This window comes from Doryrhamphus excisus, linkage group LG20 (genome assembly GCF_037039965.1).
Source record: "Doryrhamphus excisus strain RoL-2023G ecotype Guam linkage group LG20, RoL_Dexc_Guam_v1.1, whole genome shotgun sequence".
NCBI lineage: Eukaryota > Metazoa > Chordata > Actinopteri > Syngnathiformes > Syngnathidae > Doryrhamphus > Doryrhamphus excisus.
The window spans coordinates 3,514,194-3,534,749 of NC_136376.1; the positions used below are offsets into that span (position 1 = coordinate 3,514,194).

The window sequence follows — 20,556 nt, forward strand, 5'->3', positions numbered from 1 at the left end:
TCAGTCAAATACAAAGAAACGAGATTATGTAGTATTACAGTAGCAATATACGGTAATATATTAACACTGTGGAGACTGCAGTGGCGTTTCGTTGCTGTTTCCTTAATCTGAAAGTTCCGAGTTTCATTGAATGTAGCCTTAGCATATCCACATCAAGCTAGCACCTCTTTCAATGAAATGACAGCGACCATTTGAGGTAATTTTACAAGCCAAAATAGCCAAAAAAAAAGGACAAAGCACACGTTAATTATGCTTGTTCAGCAACTATCCCTCAAAGATAGTTTAATTGACTCTCTGGACAACACAATGCAGTCAGTACACAAACATGATTTGAATACCATTTATTTCATTAATGCTCCTCAAATACTTTGGGTACAATGAAAATAACATATGGCCTCTCCAGCTGTGTTTGGTAGCCATTGGTGGCATGAATGAGTGTAATAAAACAAAAGATAGTAACATGCATCACCAGAACAATTAACGTTTAATCAGCACATACATTAAAAGCATAAAACAGACTAAATTACTGGCAGCTCAGCTGTTCAGTTGGCAAAAAAATAAAAGCGTGACGTTTTGTGTCTGTATGTATGCTCTTAACTTATGCCCTTGAATTTAAACATTTTACTCTTGTGTTGTCCCTCTTCGTCCGTAACATTTTGTTTAAATTAGGGTAATTTGGCTTCAATGTTACATTTTAGATGGTTTTCCGAATGACTTAAAGGACATCTGAATGTTTTATCAGATGCTGCAAATGAAACTCAAGGACACATTAAAAACAATACATGGCATTTTGAACATTTCTGTGAATTTACTTTATTACGAATCAAAACAAACATTCAACACCAGTGAGTCTCCTCTTGTTAGATTCCCTAGACTGCATAAATCCACTAATGGGTACCATGCTGCGAGGATTAAAGGTCGCTCTCTCCGTAAAGGGCGGTGGAGAAGGCGGTGTAGTCGAGCGCCCCCGGTGGCACCCCGTGACCGGTGTACGGCGGCATCCTCATGATGCAATACTCGGCCTGCTCGGGAGGAAGCTCTCTTCTCAGCTCCTCCACCAGAATGTAAGGCTGGGATGTAAAAGCGAGGATATAGGATCATACTAATAAATAATTTAGGGGTGGGGTTTAAGGCCGTTTTATTCCACAACACAAACCTTATCAGCTGCCAGGATGCGGAAGGATGCCACGACTTGCTCTGCGGTGTCGGTGTCGGCAGTTTCTCTAGTCATGAAGTCGATGAAAGACTGGAAGGAGACGATTCCTGTGCCGTTGGGGTCAACTAGGATCATGATGCGGGCAAACTCCACCTCGCCCTAATTGGGGAAAAGATGTTTTTTTAGTGCTATTTAGCAGGACTAACATTTTCAACATTTAAAGCATCTCACCAGATCATAACCCATGGAGATGAGGCAGGCTCGGAAGTCATCCGTCTCCATGGCGCCGTTCTTCTTCTGTAGTTAGAGGCCCAAAATTTAAATAGGATATTAACCGGATGAATGAAACCGACAGAATGAGCGTCGTACCCGATCAAAGTGGTTGAAGGAGGATCGGAATTCGTTCATTTGCTGCTGGCTGATGCCCTTGGCGTCACGGGTCAGGATCTGGGTTTCAATCTCGTTGATGGTGCGCGCGATGGTCGTGAGGAGCAACTCCCAGCCCACACGGATGTGCTGTGTGGAATGGCGACATGGAAAATGTCACGTGAGCAGGTTTTCACGGCTAGTGAGTATTCCACCAATCCTGGCATCTGCACCCTTTGTGGATGAACGGTGAATTTTCATAAATAAACGACACACTGCTAATTTTCTTTTCATAATATTATGACTTTATTCCCATAAAATGTTTACGTTATTCCAATAATATTATAACTTTTTCCCCCAAAGTTAAAACTGTATTTTCTGTTGTTTCTATATTTTTAAAAAAATTATTTTGCCTTTAATATTTTAACGCTAAGCTACAAAAATTTTCTCATATTTAGCAATTTTGTCTTTTCAGATTCCAACTTATTTCTCTTAAAATAAGTCATTATCACAACAATACAGGTACATGGTATTTGTAAAGCTTTTAGTATTTGTAAATGTTTTAATAATAATCATTATAATGATCATTTTCTTTTGTTTCTATATTTAAAAATGTATCTTTTGTCTTTAATATTTCAATGTTATGCTACAAAAAATTGCTCATAGTATTATAACATTATTCTCATAATATTTAGCAATTTTTTCTCTTAAAATATGCAATTATCACAACAATCTACAGCAGACCTGGTATTTGTAAAGCTAACGTAAGTTTTTTTAATAATAATCATTCTAATGATAATTTTCTTTTGTGTCTATATTTAAAAAATTTATATTTTGTCTTTAATATTTCAACGCTATGCTAAGAAAATTTCCTCATAGTATTATAACATCATTCTCATAATATTTTGCAATTTTTTCATTTTAGATTTTAACTTATTTCTCTTAAAATATGTTATTATCACAACAATCCAGAGCAGACATAATATTTGTAAAGCTAAAGTTAAAAAATGTTTTAATAATAATCATTCTAATGATAATTTTCTTTTGTTTCTATATTTAAAAATTGTATCTTTTGTCTTTAATATTTCAATGCTATGCTACGAAAATTTCCCCATAGTATTATAACATTATTCTCATAATATTTTGCAATTTTTTCATTTTAGATTTTAACTTATTTCTCTTAAAATATGTCATTATCACAACAATCCAGAGCATACGTAGTATTTGTAAAGCTAAAGTAAATAATGTTTTAATAATAATCATTATAATGATAATAATGAAGGGTTACCAAGTAAAGTAGCATCTAGAAAGCATAACAAAAACACCATAATATCCAGGAAATACCTATTATTAAAAGTCATGTTTATATGTGGAAAAATGCAAATGAAAAAAAAATGAAATATGTTTTTAAACAAATAAAAGCCCTCCTTGATGCTGGGCATATGTTTTTAATAATAATGATTTTTGTACCTCCATAGTGTAGTTGGTGTGCTTGTTGTCAAACACCAGCGACTCCTGGATGAGCTGATGGTCTCCCTCCAGCTTGTCGATGTTGGGCTTGTAGGCGACAATGACATGCTCGCACTGCTTGAGTTGGGTCATCTGGTCCTCCAAGGTGCCCCCTATCTCCAGGGCGCAGCGTCCAATTTCCTGTGCGTCAAGAAAGGAGGCCAATTTAATTTTCTTTGGCGGTGGTTGGGGGGTACTTCGGGGTACTTTAGACTTAGAGAGTCATATTCAAGTTCGGTATCCAATTAGCGGCCTTGTGTACAATGTGTTGAAATAGCATTATCCTCCATGAGATGGCCGTAATGGCATGAACGCATCGTGTGTGTGGCTAACCTCCATCCTGGTCTGTATCCAGGGTCCAATTAGATTAGCCTGGGCGGCAAACTGCCGCCTCAACCTTTCATGGGCATGCTGGCGTGCCACCTCCTCCTGCAGGGCACTGTCTCTCTGAGGAACCAACTTCTTAACCTGAAAAAAGTCCCAAAAAAAAAAATTCAGTGGATATGAATATGATTTCAAATGCGGCGTCCGGCTACCTTGTCCCATTTGATGAGGAGCTCGTCGGTGGTGATGGTGCTGTAGGGGTTGATAATGTTAGCCTTGATCCCATAGCTCTGGGAGATTTTCTGCACCTCATTGTGGATTCCCAAGATGGCCTGTCGCTCAGCATCCGCCTCTGGGAGAGTGGCTTTGAACTGCTCGTGAGCTGCAATTAGACTCTGAGGGGGGAAGCAAAGAAGAAGAAGAAAAAAAAAGGCTTGAAGTGCTGAAAGGCTGCGAAAATGTCAACTTTTTGTCAGGTGTGATAACATGCTGTGACTTTTTCTGGGTGCGATACGCGAGTGTACGGTTTAATGATGACCAAAGTATGAATCATAATAGCGCTGCTCACATCATGGAGTCACAATACAGACACAAAAGTACTGTAAATGTAATGCGGGTCTCACAATTGGTGACCTCAACGGCTTACAATGGCGGTGTCCGAAGTCCATTTGTGGCCCCTCGCTTCTTTTGTATTCTCTAAAAAATAAGATGATACTGGCTGGAAGCCACGGAAGCATAAGATGCTCTAAAAGAGCAATAGAACACACTGAAAAAGACAAAAAAAGTTAAAATCCCAATATATAAAGTAATGACTTGTATAAAACGAAGCTAAGATGCACCTACTTCTTCTTTATAATGGATAACTCATTCATTCATTTTCTACCACTTTTTCCTCACGAGGATCACGGGGGTGCTGGAGCCTATCCCAGCTGTCTTCGGGCGAGAGGCGGGGTACACCCTGGACTGGTCCTAAGCAAAATATTACCTTAATTGGTTAATTGGTTCCAGACCCAACCATGATATGAGGATTTAATATTAATACATGGAGGGCGGCACGGTGGTCGAGTGGCTAGCGCGCAGAACTCACAGCTAGGAGACCAGGGTTCAAATCCACCCTCGGCCATCTCTGTGTGGAGTTTGCATGTTCTCCCCGTGCATGCGTGGGTTTTCTCCGGGTACTCCGGGTTTCCTCCCACATCATTCCAAAAACATGCTAGGTTAATTGGCGACTCCAAATTGTCCATAGGTATGAATGTGAGTGTGAATGGTTGTTTGTCTATACCAGTCCAGGGTGTACCCCGCCTCTCCCCTGAAGACAGCTGGGATAGGCTCCAGCACCCCCGTGACCCTCGTGAGGCAAAGCGGTAGAAAATTCATGAATGAATCTTCATACTACATGTTCTTCTTCTAATATTTGGACTTTGTTCCCATAATATTTCTTTAATATTTAACATTCCAAAGCTACTATAATTCTAGATTTAGTTGGTTTATCATTATATTACAACTTTATGGCAACTTCTTTAATATTTCAACTTGGGTTAATTGGCGACTCCAAATTGTCCATAGGTATGAATGTGAGTGTGAATGGTTGTTTGTCTATATGTGCCCTGTGATTGGCTGGCCACCAGTCCAGGGTGTACCCCACCTCTCGCCCGAAGACAGCTGGGATAGGCTCCAGCACCCCCTGCCACCCTCGTGAGGAAAAGCGGTAGAAAATGAATGAATTAATTAATGAATACATGGAATATTTTTGTTGAAAACCTGTTCACGATCATCTAATTCCGGTTTGTAACATTATAGCAGCCCCATAGACATGGAAAAACAGCCATAAAATCACTGGTTTATGAATGGTAGTGAATGTTTGGTGGTGGCCGGAGAGACCGTAGGAGTGAACTGGCGGCCATGTTTTCCGACAGACTATACTGAACACCAGGGCAGTTGCAACTCCAGCTTACCCGTGACCCTTAATGAGAACAAGCGGACGGGTGAATTGTGCTCACTGCCGGCGTGACTTCCTCTTGCCCCTACCTGGACTTCCTCAATAGCGTGCACCATGAACATGTCCTGCAGGTCCTCCATGGCGCCCTCCATCCAGTTGTTGAAAGGAGCCGAGCGCTTGGCAAACTCCAGGAACAACTGATCGATGGTCTCCAGCAGCTTATCTGTGCGCTGGAAGGATTAGGAGACGACATAAATCCTGATAAAAGACTCAAAATGCCCGACGGAGCTCTCTCGGATACAAATCCCGTAACAGAAAAATCCTAAAGACACACACACCTGTTATGACGACTAACATTAGCATGGCCTTGTTAACCCCACTTTGGCTCGGTGGGGGGGGGGGGGGGGGGGGGGATTGTGTTGAGTGGACGGACAACAGAGCTCCTGTTGCTGTCATTCACGGTTAATCCTTAGACTTTTTTCCTGGGCCCTCGTACAGTTGCAGGTCAGGAATGGTCAGCGTGGATGACAGGAAGTGGCATCCATGTTTGCATTAACTACTATTTCAATACGGGGTTTTTCTCGCTGTTTGCTACTGTTGCTCTTTATTGTTATTGTTTTTTTTTTACTTTCAGATGAAGACACTCAACTCTGTGTATGTGTTCACATTTCTGATTGCATCAGAGTGGATCATTAGCACACTCTTGTGGAGATTGTGGAATATGCAAAATGTTTAATGTACTCTTGAATGTACCATCCCTCACCTCCAGTGCCTCTCTCCTTTTTTGGGTGAGGGTTCCCAGCCTGTCCCACAAATCGCAGATGCTCTGGCAGCGTTGGTTCACAGCTGCCACGTCGTGGTAGTCCAGCTCACTGGAAAACAAAGCAAGAAGCTTTGAGCCGGCAGACATGATGTGGCTCGGCCAAGGATGCTATGCTAAGATAGTTGAAACAGAGCATATTTCATATAAAATGTCTATGTACAACACGGGTTTCCAAAATGCGGCACAGGGGAATAGGCCTGAAACATTTTCTAATCATTATGGCTGCAAAATAATTCAAATATTTAATCACATTAATCAGTTTTCAAAGGCTGCATGGTAATCAAGTGGTTAGTGCACAGCTAGGAGACCTGAGTTCAATTCCGCCCTCGGCCAATTTGCATGTTCTCCCCGTTTGGCTGGCCACCAGTCCAGGGTGTACCCGGCCTCTCGCCCCCAGAGAAAGCTGGGATGGCTCCAGCACCCCGCGTGACCCTCATGAGGATAAGCGGTAGAAAATGAATGACTGAATGGAAACAACCAGGATGAGTGGTTAGCACGGAAGCCACACAGCTAGGAAACCCTAGTTCGATTCCACCCTGGGCCATCTCTGTGTGGAGTTTGCATGTTCTCCCCGTGCATGTGTGGGTTTTCTCCGGGTACTCCGGTTTCCTCCCACATTCCAAAAACCTGCTAAGTTAATGCTAGTGTTGGAATAAAATATTGATATTACATGCTGATATCTTAATATATATAATAATAATAATAATAACACGTTGGATTAATTGGAGTATTTTAGAAATGTAAAAATATCAAAAAATTGCCCCAGCGTCCTTTGATTTTCCACTAACTGCCGAATCTCATTTAGTCTGCTTTAAATTGCTGATCGAATTGCTGATCCCGGTACACAACGACTGCTAATGTCGACAATGGGAGCGAAGGGGGAGGCGTACTTTAGCTCCTGTGCAATGGCGGCAATCTGCTCCACTCTGTCCTGGTGGGCTGCCAAGTCGCTCTCAAAGGCCTCGTGCTTTCGAAGCAAAGCCTTAATTTCTGTCAGGGTGGCTGTTTCGTAATCCTTCAGGGACAGAAGCACTTCTTTGCCTGATGGAACACGTTTAAAAAAAATAAGGCAAAGATTACATCCAAACACAAACTTGATTTCTGGTGGTGACAAAGAACACGATGGAGATGGTAGACCAAAGGAGGAGCAACTGACCGCAGGCCCAGTTTTCATGACTGGCGGCCTTTTGGCGGAACTTTTCGGCCAGGTGGTCCAGTCTCTCCAACCTGCGGATCTCAGTGAGGAGCCACTCCTCATAGCCCTTTTCTGCATGCTCCAAGCCCTGCCATGCCGTGGCAATGTCCTGGAGAGAAGGTCAAAGCGGGTTTGTCTCTGGCATCTAACAATGCAAAGGACGGAAGGACGGATTCGGAGCGCCGACTTACAGACACCATCTTGCCTTCGGAGGGCATGAAGGCAGGCCGGTTGCTGATGCGCAACTTGGTCTGCAGGGTGTTGAAGTTGATCTCCAGCTGGCACTTCTCCTGCACCTTGGGGGGTTTGTGCTGGCGCCTGTAGTCCCGGAAGTCCTCCAGCTTCCTCTGCATTTCCGCCATGGTCTTCTCCGGGCTGCGGTTCTCCAGCCAGGGAGTGGTACGGCGGATCCACTCCAGCAGCTGGGTAGGGTAGTGATCCATATTTTGACATGATTGGGTCTTCATGACAGTACAATAAAGCACACCCCTCAAAATGTTACTAGGTCTTCGCAAATGTTGACAGGAAGGTGGTGGTGGTTGATCTCGCAACTACATTGTGTCTTTGGGATCAGTCATGTCTTTCATTTGTTATTTATAAGCATTTGGATTTTTTTTATGGATGTAAAACTAATATTGTTAAAAAAAACACCATATTGTACGCTAAGTGGAGAATGCACACTGCTAAATCGTGACGTAAATTTTCGACACTAACCAAAAAACACGCTAACCAAGGTTCCACTGCACTGTGGATTTACATGATTCAATTAGATGGCCTTCTTATATGATTACTATATTCAAATTATTCATTCATTCATTTTCTATGGGAACAAAGCCCAAATATTAGAAGAAGAACATGTAGTATGAAGATTCATTCATTCATTTTCTACCCCTTTGCCTCACGAGGGTCACAGGTGTGCTGGAGCCTATCCCAGCTGTCTTTGGGCGAGAGGCGGGGTACACCCTGGACTGGTGGCCAGCCAATCACAGGGCACATATAGACAAACAACCATTCACACTCACATTCATACCTATGGACAATTTGGAGTCGCCAATTAACCTAGCATGTTTTTTGGAATGTGGGCGGAACCCGGAGTACCCGGGGAGAGAACATGCAAACTCCACACAGAGATGGCCGAGGGTGGAATTGAACCCTGGTTTCCTAGCTGTGAGGTCGAAGTAGGGTTTGTGGTGAAATTGTGGTCAAATTAAAGGCACCCTGTCATGGAAGTCCTTTAAATCGGGTGTTAAGGAAAATAAAATAACACCTGACCTACTTTCAACCAGGGAATGCATTATTTATCAAAACAACAAACTTCAAGAAGAAAAACACAAAATCCCTTTTTGAAATCCTTCGGGCCATGAAATTGGATTTGACCACTCTTTGCGTTGCGCTCATTGTGTTATTTTTATCCAATGATCTGAGGATTAATTTTTATTTATAATACGCATCATGTTGAAATAGTGCTTTGTACCTCACTGGCCAGTCTCTCGTACTCCTCCATCAGCTTCTCGTTCTCCTGGTTGACACCCAGCACCTTACAGATTCTGTTGGCGGCCGTCTCTGCCTGGGAGAAACAAACAACCTCATTACAATCACGCTCAATATTTCCAGCGTTTGTCTGAAAACACAAAGTTTTGTTTGGGCTCTAAATCAATCTGCTAAGAGAAAACACAATCTGAGATGATTAGCATTTGCAGGAAAGCTAACTCAGATTTTGCATACCTGCTCTGCGCCAGCAAAAGCATGATAGAAGCAGGACACGTAGGTCATGATAGCTCTCTCGTCAGGCTTGGGGGTGTTGATGATATCTATACCCAGCAGGGTAGGATATGTCAATAAGAAAGATAAATCATTATAGTAGATGTACAAAAAATATATATTTTTTTATTCCCCATTCATCCATTTCAAGTCATTTCCTAAAATATGATTACCTTCAGCGTCAAGCATTTTGGGAATGTCCAGGTGTTTCTCTGCTATGTCAAAGGCCAGGTTCAGGTTCCCCAGAGGATCATCCTAAATAAAGAAGCACAATTCCACATGACTGAACGGCAATGCCGGACTTAAAATGCCACCGTTCTGACCTTCATAGTGGACATGTCATACTCCCTCATCACCTGCAGCATGCACGCTCATTTATCAAGCTAAAAGTAACCAGCCTTTATTAGATTGAGTCGTACGCTTTGATCAATGACGCCAAGACTGCGGCTCAACGGAAAATCCATAACCGTTTTGGCGCAAAAGCTACGTAATACTCTATGTCAGTAATTGGGGTTTGAATCGAGCAGCTTCACGCTGAGGTGTGAAACGGCCAAGTCAAGCAATCTCTCATGAATATGGACCCAGAAGAGGATACACCATAGATTTAGATTTTTTGGTTTTTCAGGGCTTTTTTGTTTTTCATTTTTCTTTAAATTGACGACATGGAAAAGAAAAAAATTGGTAATAAAATCGATGTTGCAGGTATAAATTCATAAGATCATGGGAGATTGGGGAAGAGTACAAAAAAAGTAATTTTGACAAAATTTTGCATTTTACAAGAAAAAAAATGCCACAAAGGCTGCGATGACGTCAGACTCCCGCTGAGCTCTTGGCTCCTCTGGCTCCCTGTAGTGGACTTAGGCAACATTGCAGTGACACTAGGGTCGCAGGTTATTTTAAACTTGTATTTTCTCTATTTTCTAGCTACCTTTTGAGTGTTAAGTTGCTGTGCGATGACTTTAGCTTTCTTTGTAAGATCAAACTGTTATATTGAGTAATGAGCCTTCTGCGTTGTGAGTTTTTCATGACATGGACATGTGCCGCTTATAGTCCGGTGTGGCTTATACACCAGAAATTACGGTACTTTTCTTGGAAATTTTGACTTCTTTCTATTAACTTCACTTTTTAAAGTTTATCGGGTATTATTCATTTATGCATATTTTAGCCTTGTTTCTTTATCACTGGTTTTAACGTATGTGGTATCGTGCTGGCAGGCTTTCTTCTGCAAATAGATGGTTGATTATTTGTATCTGTACATGAACTGCACACGCTTTGATGCTCTGCACAAATGAAGCTCCTAACGGATAAATAAAGTTCTTACATAAGTAAGTTAACATGAATGTCAAATCTTTCTCATAAATGATTACTCCGTCCTGTCATATTACATCATGTTTCTATTTTTGTAGTATTCTTTCCAGTGTTGCCCTAATGCTAATAATCCAAAAAATACTCTTCTCACGCAAATACTGTCATTTGAACAGAGACAAGAGTGGCGCACAGGACCAACAGCTGAGACCTTCCCTGCTAACCGGACAGTCAGTGGCTAAAAGGGATCACGCCATTGTCTCCGCACCACCAAGATGGTGTCTCACTACATGACAGGGCCAGCTGCTCCCAGATCCGGGGAGTAAAGCGATGCCTGAATGGATGCTGGGATTGCTCGGAGGACCCCACTAGTGTCTGAGTGTACTTCAACAATGCAAGCAAGCTCACCTGGAGCCAACCTCAACAGCTGCCTGGTGGCACAATGCAACTGTCTCCGAACTAACAAGCCTACGTGTGAAAGTGAGAAAAAGCAGTGGGAGGAAACAGACGAAGTCGTGATGGGCCTCGCCGTGATGCTTGACTGAGCCGGCGTGTTCTGCCTCTGACTCTCATGAGGCCGAGCAGCCTCGGCAGCAGACTTTGCTACGTGACTGTCATAGCAGAGTCGGAGCTGATCCCGAGATCTGCGGGGTCGAGATTCAGGTTTCCCTGACTGTGAGACGTGTGCTGACAAGCGAGGGCTTCTGCTTCCGAGGGTGACGAGTGAAGAAACTGTAGCCAAAGTTGAAATGAACAACTTCATTACACAGTGAAGCCAATAAAAAGCTGTAGTTATCAGGGATGTTCCACAGGAGTGCGACATCCGTGTTTTGATCCAGCAGGGAAAAGTGTGCATGGCGGGAATGTGAGCTCCCTGTTCATACAAGCATTAAAGCCAGAACATCCACATGAGATGAGAAAAAGTGTGTAATGTACTGTAGACTAAATTCATCACATAGCGACTTAACACCCCAAAGGTATATCTCAAAAATATTGCAGGTCATTATGTAACAGTATAACAACATGACAGTCTGACTCACGGGGTCATCTCAATGACAACACCAACTAGACTAAATTCATCACGAAGCGACTTAACACCCCAAAGGTATATCTCAAAAATATTGCAGGTCATTATGTAACAGTATAACAACATTACTGTCTGACTCATCGTGTCATATTAATGATAACACCAACTAGACTAAATTCATCACAAAGCGACTTAACACCCCAAGGTATATCTCAAAAATATTGCAGGTCATTATGTAACAGTATAACAACATGACAGTCTGACTAACGGGGTCATCTCAATGACAACACCAACTAGACTAAATTCATCACAATGCGACTTAACACTCCAAAGGTATATCTCAAAAATATACAAACAGGTACCAATACAATTTTTTAATGGATTTTTAAAAAAACAGCATTTTAAAGTTTTTCCATTGCATCTGAGCCACGCATTCATTGAGGTGCTGCAATGACATCAGCCTCCATCTGGGCTATAGGCTAGTGGGCCTTTACTTGGTTCTGACAGACTTGTGCATGCAACAGTATGGCATTTTATGACATAGACAAATGCGATATGTCTAAAATCAGTTTTCTCAAAATTTTTTGGGTGTGGTTTATACACGTTTATGCATTTTTTGCAGTAATGACGTACGGCAACAGTATTTGACATAATGTACAAGCTCTTCTCGAAATTGATTTAAACTTAAATAAATATACTGTACAGTAGTCGCTATTTGTGGGTACTACTTGATGATACTATGATTTTTGATCATAAAAATCATACAAATCCACACCTTACGAGGATAATAATGCTCAGTTTTGATTGACACTATAAGCAATGAGGTATTCATTCATTCATTCATTCATAGAGGCAACAAGATGTCGTCATAAATAATATATCAATCTGTATTCTGAAGGTTATTTTGAGTGTGCATGCAAACTCCAGCATAAATGTGTTGATGAATTCTTTGTTTTTCTGCACTGCATCATACTGATAATGTTTATAAAGTATGTAGCTCTCTCCTGCAGCTAAATAAGATTACTAAAATATTTAAACTAGATCTCAAATGTGATGCAGCACAGATCTATACCACTGAATAAAAATCTATACCACTGAATAAAAACAAACAGAGCATTATTAGCTTTACACAGGCACAACACAATCTCCGATTATTGCAGTGTATGAGTGCATAATAGCATTACTTGTATTATTTATTATAATGTGATATTAGCTCTCTCACAAAACAGGGCAAAAAAGTGCAGTTTTTAGTATATTTTTGGAAGGGGTGTGGAAGTCACGTCAGTCAGTGTTAGTGCTTTGGGGACCCGACACACAGCATCCCAGTTACAGGTGACACACACACGACACCTTGCTGAGCTTAGAGTAGTCGAGGAGGTCGGGTCTGTGTCTGTGAATCAGGGCGCAGAAGGCCAGGCCGTCCTTCCAGCTTCGCCGCGCCAATGAGCAGAGAGAGCCGACAATGTCAGTTGACAGAGGCCCCCCCGCGGTGAAACAAGACGTCATGCTACTTCACGCCATTTTGTGTTTAGAAAAAACATTCTGGCTGAGGTTGTTATGGATGAGCTCGGGTCGAATCTGCTTGTGATGTGGTGACTTGAAAAATTTCACATATGATAAAAAAAAAATGTATGTCAAAACGGAATTTAGCTCTGAAATGTATTGAAAACGACGTACAATGAGTAGTTATTAATAACTGACCTGACATGGAAGTTCTGCACATTGACATTCCTGTAGGGGGCGGTCTTTCTCTGACACCACAAGAGGAGGCCTTCTTTGGCGGATGTTTCTGCAAAAAAATGTGTACTATTATAGTCGCTATGCTCGCACGTATAAGTGCATTAAAAACACATTCATATTTTAAAATGTCTTTCATCACCTTCAACAGAAATGTCCTGAATTGCAAAGCGGAGGATAATGGTCCAGATCATTCCGAGCGTCATCTTTACGTTCCCATCCACAATCTCTGGAAAGAAAAAAGCACCACATTGAGTAAAATACACCGCTGTACGTCGTAGGGTTTTGGTACCTTCAGCTCCGATGGAGACCAGTTTTACTCCTTTGCTCGTGATGAAGTCCAGTGCTTTGTTGACGTTTGCAATCTTGTGAAAGCGCATCTTCCCTCTGTCAGGCTTGGGTAACCTCTCACCTGGGAACGGGCCACAGAGGATGTTAGTAAATACCGGTACTACAAAGTAAATATAGTGTGCTTGCATATCATATGCTATATTGACTTGTACACAATCCCTATAAGAGTTATACATTTTTATACACGTTGTAAACATGACTGCTAGTTCCTGCTTCCATGTAGTAGCAGACTAAAAATGCTAACAAAATAAAAAATACATTAAGAACAAAGTTGCATACTTGTATGACAAGGTGTGCGCCAAATTGTACAATTACCGGAGAAGGCACGCAAACAGAAACAAAATTATGATGTAAAAAAAAAACAAACATGCTAACCAAGGCATATGCTAACCAAGGTCCCACACTGCATGCAAAACAAAACCACTTCATATTTTCACTGATATTGACATCGTTTTGCGTTTGTCTTTTTTCCAAAAACAAGTCTTGAACAAGAAACAGTTTATCAATTTGGTTTTAAAACAGTTGCCAAAACGTTGTTTTGGTTTTCATACATTGTCTCAGTTATGAATACATTAAGAACAAAGTTACATGCTTGTATGACAAGGTGTGCGCCATATTGAACGATTACCAGAGAAGGCACGCAAACAGAAACAAAATTATGACGAAAAAAAAAAATGCTAACCAAGGCGTATGCTAACCAAGGTCCCACACTGCATGCAAAACAAAACCAGTTGATACTTTCACTGATATTGAAATTGTGATACTAACTCATTTTGTGTTTGTCTTTTTTCCAAAAACAAGTCTTGAACAAGAAACAATTTGTGAATTTGGTTTTCAAACGGTCGCCAAAATGTTGTTTTGGTTTTCATACACTGTCTCAGTTATCATCTGCACTGTATCATTCGGCCGACTCGAGTGTCCAAACAAAGCACCTTACGCGTTATTGACTTGATGCATTTTTTTTTTTGCTAACAAAGATGTTTTGTCAATAAAAAAATACATTAAGAACGAAGTTACATGTTTGTATGACAAGGTGCGCGCCATATTGTAGGATTACCGGAGAAGGCACGCAAACAGAAACAAAATTATGACGTAAAAAAAAAAAAACATGCTAACCGAGGCGTATGCTAACCAAGGTCCCACACTGCATGCAAAACAAAACCAGTTGATATTTTTTCACTGATATTGAAAACGTGATACTAACTCATTTTGTGTGTGTCTTTTTCCCAAAAACAAGTCTTGAACAAGAAACAATTTATCAATTTGGTTTTCAAACGGTTGCCAAAACGTTGTCCTGGTTTACATACACTGTCTCAGTTATCACCTGCACTGTATCATTCACACTATTGAATTAAAAGCATAACTCAATGTAAAGTACGAAGATGCCCTCCCCTCCTCACAATCTTTATCCATTTTATTTGTTATTTATCATTATTTTGCATTGTTTTCTGTATGTAATACTTAAAAAAATTTTAATTATTCTCCATAAAATGTAATTTTTTTGGCTATCAAGAACAGATTAATTAGATTTACATTATTTCCCAGGGGAAAACCGTTTTGATTTTCAGTGCACGACTTTATAATGAAAATTGAGGTACCACTGTATGTATACGCTAGTGCTCATTTGTGGCGTCACCTCAAACAATAAAAAAACCAAAGCACTTCTTCCAAGGATTCTGACCTGAGATGACTTCCAGAAGCAGCATGAGTTTGAGTCCGTTCCTTAAGTCTTCCTCAATGTTTTCGATTTGTGTGCCGGCTTTCCTCAGGTGGGAGTTACACCAGGCAGTGAAGGTCTAGTGGAAATCAGAGAGGAACAAAAGTGGATTAAACCGTCACAGGATGCGGTCAGGGCCTGCAAAGCCTTTTCTGCTGGCCTAACCACTATCACAACCACTCACCTAAAACTTAAATTGCAGTATTTGTTCCACAAAATTGTATTAATTTAGTAATTGGCAGCTATTTGGACAACAAGGGCTGTGTTTTGAGTCATTTCTAGAGGATAATTATTCTATACTGCTACTGTATACAAATATTTACTTTTCAATTGACCGAAAATCTATAATCCTAAGGGGGGCACCCAAATTCTTTGACCATTTTACCATTAACGTTTACCATCCCCCCCCCCTGCTGGCTAACTGTACTTCCTTCGCATCACAACAAATGCTGTGTGAGGTATGTGCGCTGTGAAATACTGTAAAGCCAGTTAAGATAGGATTATTGTTGTCTTTCTCCTCCTATTCTTGTAAGTCTCTCACTGGCCAACAATGGCGTTCATGCAGATAAAAAGCCGGGGGGGGGGGTCACCCACCACCACCACCACCACCAGAGCTCAGCATTCCGGCTGATATAAGGCGTTAAATATAGAGCGCTCTGGAGTGCTTCATGATAAGAGACCTGCCGGCAGGGAATAACGTTAAAAAAACATGAGGGGAAAATGGCATGCGGACAATTGCCGTCTATCACTGTGGCAGCACTGGATCGGTTACAGTTGCCAGGTTGTCTTATCTGGCAAGCATTCTTCCAGCTCACACTTGCACTGTTAACATTGAGCTACATATTACAGTACAATACCTTCAAATAAGTGACAATTGAATATTAACAATGTCAGAAAAATACTACATTTGTGGGTTTTTAATCTAGTATTTTTTATTAATATTCATTTAAAGATTAAGATTTGAAAAAAATATAAGAATAAAATTGTATTAATTTAAAACATACAAAAATAAATATTTTACTCTATTTTTAAATTGCATAATCAGAGTGACAAAACAACATCATCCAAAATAGCCATTTTAGCCATTTAGGATTAGTATCATCAGAAAAGTAGTGGTTTCATTGATTTTTAATTTGTAAAATTTGTAAAAAAAAAAAAATTAATTAGTAAAAAAAGAACATATTTTAAATGAAAAAAAATATATTTTTATTTTGAAATATTTCATTTTAAAACATAGTCGCAGTGACAAAAAATATTAGGAGGGAAACCCAAAAAACTTAACATTACAAAAGACAAACAACATTTAAAAAGTGACAAGATTTAATAACTTTTTTTTGTCACTATAGTGTGTATGTGGTTTTAAAATAAAACTGATTTTTTTCAATGTTTGAAATTATTTATTCGATTTTTTAATTAAAAAAGTATCTTCATTTGACTATTTTTCTTGTGTTTTATTTAGTTTCCATTTTTTTGTTTACTATGGGGGGGATAAAAACCTAGAAAATAATATTATTATATATTATATTATATTATATATATATAATATTCTTTTGACTTCTTCTGGCTTTTCTACCCATGCTACATCTTCATACCGCCTGTGGCTCTTTGTCCAAGACCAAATACATTTTAGCTTCCAGAGCAAAGGCCATCACATTTCAGAGCGAGGGTCCCCCGAGGGATTGGTGACTTTGAGCTGCTGCCATCCTTGTTGAGAACCGCGAGCGTCTGGTACACCAAATCTGACTCGGATAGAGTCGCTCAATCCCGCCGCGGCCCAACTTTTCCGAGTACTCCGACTCCCTCTGCGGCGCTACTGACCCGTGACGCCTTAGGATAAAAATATTTATGAATCATGTCGAGCAGGATCTGAGCCTGTAAGTCTACTGGCTGGTGACGCCTCTGGGGGCCCGGCTAGCTTAGGAAGGATGGAGGGTCTGAGCTGAAATAAATGATGGGAAAACAACAATTCTTATGAATATTGATTGTATGGTTCGCCAACATTACGCCACTCCATGAAACTACTGAAACTGGTTGTAGTGCACGTTCAGAAGTTTCACTGGCTGGAGGACTAGAATTAAAAATGCATGGTGGTCCGACCAGGGGTCTCATCTATAAAACTCATGTACGGACATAACGGGGTCAAAAAGTTGCATGCACTGTTTTCACACGCAAAATACGTGACCAATAAAAAGACAACCTGGCGTGGGAATGTGCGAATCGGTACGCCATCTTTGTAGTTATTTCAGTTTTATTAGTGTTATTTCAACGAAAAAAAAAAATCATAATTTGTAGAAAGGGAAAGCGTAAGTTGACGCACAAACTCACTTTTGTAACTCTTAATTCAGATGTACACTTTGCTGCATTTAGCTGTGCTGGGAAATACGCAGAAAACAATTACATTAACATAAAATTTCATGATGTCTTAGAACGCAACCCCTCATTTCTCATAATAACACGGTTTAAAGGGTCTCAAACACGCGACCCGCGAGCCAAATGTGGCCCGCAGGACACTAGTTTGAGGCCGCCGCCTTGATATGAAAGTTTAATGTTAGTGCGGCCCATGCAAGTTTGATATGGATGCTGTATGGTATCATGTACCCAGAAAAAATTATTACGTTTGATTAATATTCATGTTAAAGGTTAAATAACTGTTAATAGTTATCCTCCCTATCGGTGTGGAAGGGGTAAGTTTTTGGCTATTTAAGTTTAAAGGAAATAACTTGAAGGCTACCGTTTAGGTCGCTAGCTCTCTGCTTTGCGAGTTAGCATGTGTCTCAAGACCCTGCAGTTGCGCAATATGTTGTAAATAAAAAGAGTATAAATGTGACTATAGTCGTGTTTTGTCATGTCTACAGGGCTCTAATAATGCTTTGTTCATTTTAATCTGAAAAAAATAATTTGTCTACCCACCAACTATATGTGGTTTCTTAAGTTTTTATTATTTGCCGCTTTATTGTTATTATTATATGTATTTATTTATAATTGATTGATTGATTTTCTTTATTCTTGATTTGTGGGCCCCAAGTAAATTGAGTTTGAGACCCCTGGTTTAAAGTGTGACTCAAATTACATCTGCTACTATTAGAGACTGTTGGCATATTGGTTCATTTAATTGACATATTCAGTTCATTTGGTGTCCCTGAATCTCGTGTTCTTGTAATGACAATGAGGACGTGTCATTCCCAGGATGAATGGACAAGAGATGTGAGTGTGAGATGGAGATATATACAAAAGTCAAGTGTTGGGAATTGTACTGCTGATGTGTTGGAGTGGTCGACCCAAAAGAAGCAAGGATACCTTTGCTCGTTTGTCAAGACAGGGGACCCCATCGGTCCAAATTAGGGTTGTTACCGGCACATCAGATGAAATATCAACATTTGTAGTATCCCCTACCTCTACCTCTTTAGAACAGATACTTTCTCAAGTAAGATGGACTGAAGGCTCAACCTTTTTAGTTATGTTTTATTTTAAAAAAAGGCACAAAAAGCCCAAGAAAAAGCTAAAACGCATCCTCAGAATGAATTGCAGACCTGGTACATAGTGCCTTAGTGACATGCATAAGCACCAAAGTATGACATCAGGGGCATTCAGTGCAGTGTTTCCACCTTGTGTTACCACAAATACACTCATTTCTCATCCTTATTGGGGGCCACAGAAAGGTTAAAGAGCCAGAGGGGGCGTGTAGGGGCTCCAGCTGTGCAAAGAGTTGAAAAGCCAATTCACAAAGCCCTAAAATCAACTGAGATCGTGGAGGGCCGGGGGCTATATCCAGTCTACCCGATGCTGCCGGTGCAATATTTTCTACGTGGTCTCTATAAACAAAAGAATTCCTCGCCAAGGACAGCGGATTAGCCCCACTATAATGCCCGCATGGTGGCCCGGGTTAAAATTAGAGGCAGCGTCCATTCTAAATCCCAAGAGCGTCATCATGTGTTGGAAGCATCTGTTGACAGCTCGCATTCCACACGTATCACCAGGAGAGGCAGTGGGCTGGTGAGCCGCTGGAAGGCAGTGGGGGCTATTGTTAGACAGCTGGTACCCAATGCCGCCATCCGTAAGTCAAGGGCCCGTTAGCTCTGTCAAGCTGGGAACCAAAATATATCACTGGAAATGACGCACACTTCAGAGAAGTGGAATGGAAAACATTATATTTTCGCATATTACTGTAATTGAGTATATTTTTGTAGTTTTGTTTCCCTTCAAGTCTTGTATGTCACTAGATTTTTAAATGTTATGGGAACAGGAGTGAACTTGCATCATGCCATTTATGCAAATTCCTCCATTACATCAACCTTCTTAATCTTCCTTATCTTGTTAAACTGTCTTTTTACTTTACTTTTTGTATACTTTTTTTTAACTTGACTATTGCACTGAAAGGAGAAGCTCTCCAATCCAATTGTACATCTTGTATAATGACAATAAAGGCCATTCCATTCCTAAGCAAATTTGCACACAGCATTAGCAACAAGATCCGGGACGTTTTATTTTGTAAATGCTGACCGGAAGTTATGCTACGAACACCAATTTTCGCCTCCTGTCATTAAAGTAGCACTTAAAAGTCTAATAAAGTGACTTTTTGATGTCCTCTTTAAGCACGTAGCACTTTAAAAAACACATTTTAGAAAACACATTAAAAAGGTACTGCTTGTGGCTAATGTGACGTTTGCTAGCCAGAGATAGGTATTGTTTATAAGACGTTTGCTAGCCAGAGGTAGGTATTGTTTATAGACGTTTGCTAGCCAGAGGTAGGTGTCGTTTATAAACGTTTGCTAGCCAGAGGTAGGTATTGTTTATACATTTTGGTGATTTCAGGGTGACTTACTTTCCTCTGCTGCTGCTCCCAGGCCGGGTCCAGGAGCATGTCCCGGTCCCACTCATCCTCCTGCATCATGTACTCATCCTCGTAGCCATTGTCGTAGCGAACCAGGTTCTCCATATGGGTCACCGTCATCATCTTGGGTTTCCGTTTGCTTCTTCAAAGCCCAACTGATAAATATGAAATATTATTAGAAGGGGAGTTATTGACCTCTCTGTCACATACACACTTTACCCTTGTCCACCCCGACCTACAAATGTCTGGCCCTGGTGGTCTGCCTGGACTGCCTGGACTGCCTGCCTGGCTGGAATGAAGCAGTATCATTAGTGGGCGTGGTCACATGACCCAGTCGTACACGCGCACATGCACGGCAACACAGCTTTTAATGTGCACTGCCATAATAAGCACAACAATCACATTAAAAAATGGTGTGAAGTAGCATAACCAGTAGGCGTGGTCACATGACTCACTCATACACTGCAAGACCACATTTGATCCAAACAGCTTTTAATATAGTTTAAAAAAAAATA

At 40.7% G+C, this 20,556-nt stretch overlaps 1 protein-coding gene across 1 annotated transcript; it reads right to left on the reverse strand.

Moving 5' to 3' along the window:
• Positions 1-326: 326 nt before the first annotated feature.
• Positions 327-20,321, reverse strand: actn2b (actinin, alpha 2b). The gene is made up of 21 exons (XM_058059138.2): positions 20,033-20,321; positions 15,175-15,289; positions 13,435-13,554; positions 13,285-13,371; positions 13,107-13,194; positions 12,756-12,834; positions 9,247-9,328; positions 9,038-9,123; positions 8,787-8,879; positions 7,504-7,734; positions 7,274-7,421; positions 7,008-7,158; positions 6,058-6,166; positions 5,384-5,524; positions 3,568-3,750; positions 3,365-3,499; positions 2,993-3,172; positions 1,526-1,672; positions 1,388-1,453; positions 1,157-1,315; positions 327-1,070 (listed from the first exon to the last, which is right to left on the reverse strand). The coding sequence occupies exons 1-21, from the start codon at positions 20,162-20,164 to the stop codon at positions 912-914; spliced, it is 2,691 nt and encodes an 896-aa protein (XP_057915121.2). The 5' UTR covers positions 20,165-20,321; the 3' UTR covers positions 327-911.
• Positions 20,322-20,556: the final 235 nt, after the last annotated feature.

Bases quoted from the DNA above. Each gene is read 5' to 3' on its own strand.
- actn2b (XM_058059138.2), bottom strand. From the start codon at position 20,164: ATGATGACGGTGACCCATATGGAGAACCTGGTTCGCTACGACAATGGC. The intron at 8,880-9,037 runs GTATGCAAAATC...TGTTTCTCCCAG, and splicing joins CTTTTGCTGGCGCAGAGCAG to GCAGAGACGGCCGCCAACAG. The intron at 7,735-8,786 runs GTACAAAGCACT...TACCCTACCCAG, and splicing joins ACGAGAGACTGGCCAGTGAG to CTGCTGGAGTGGATCCGCCG.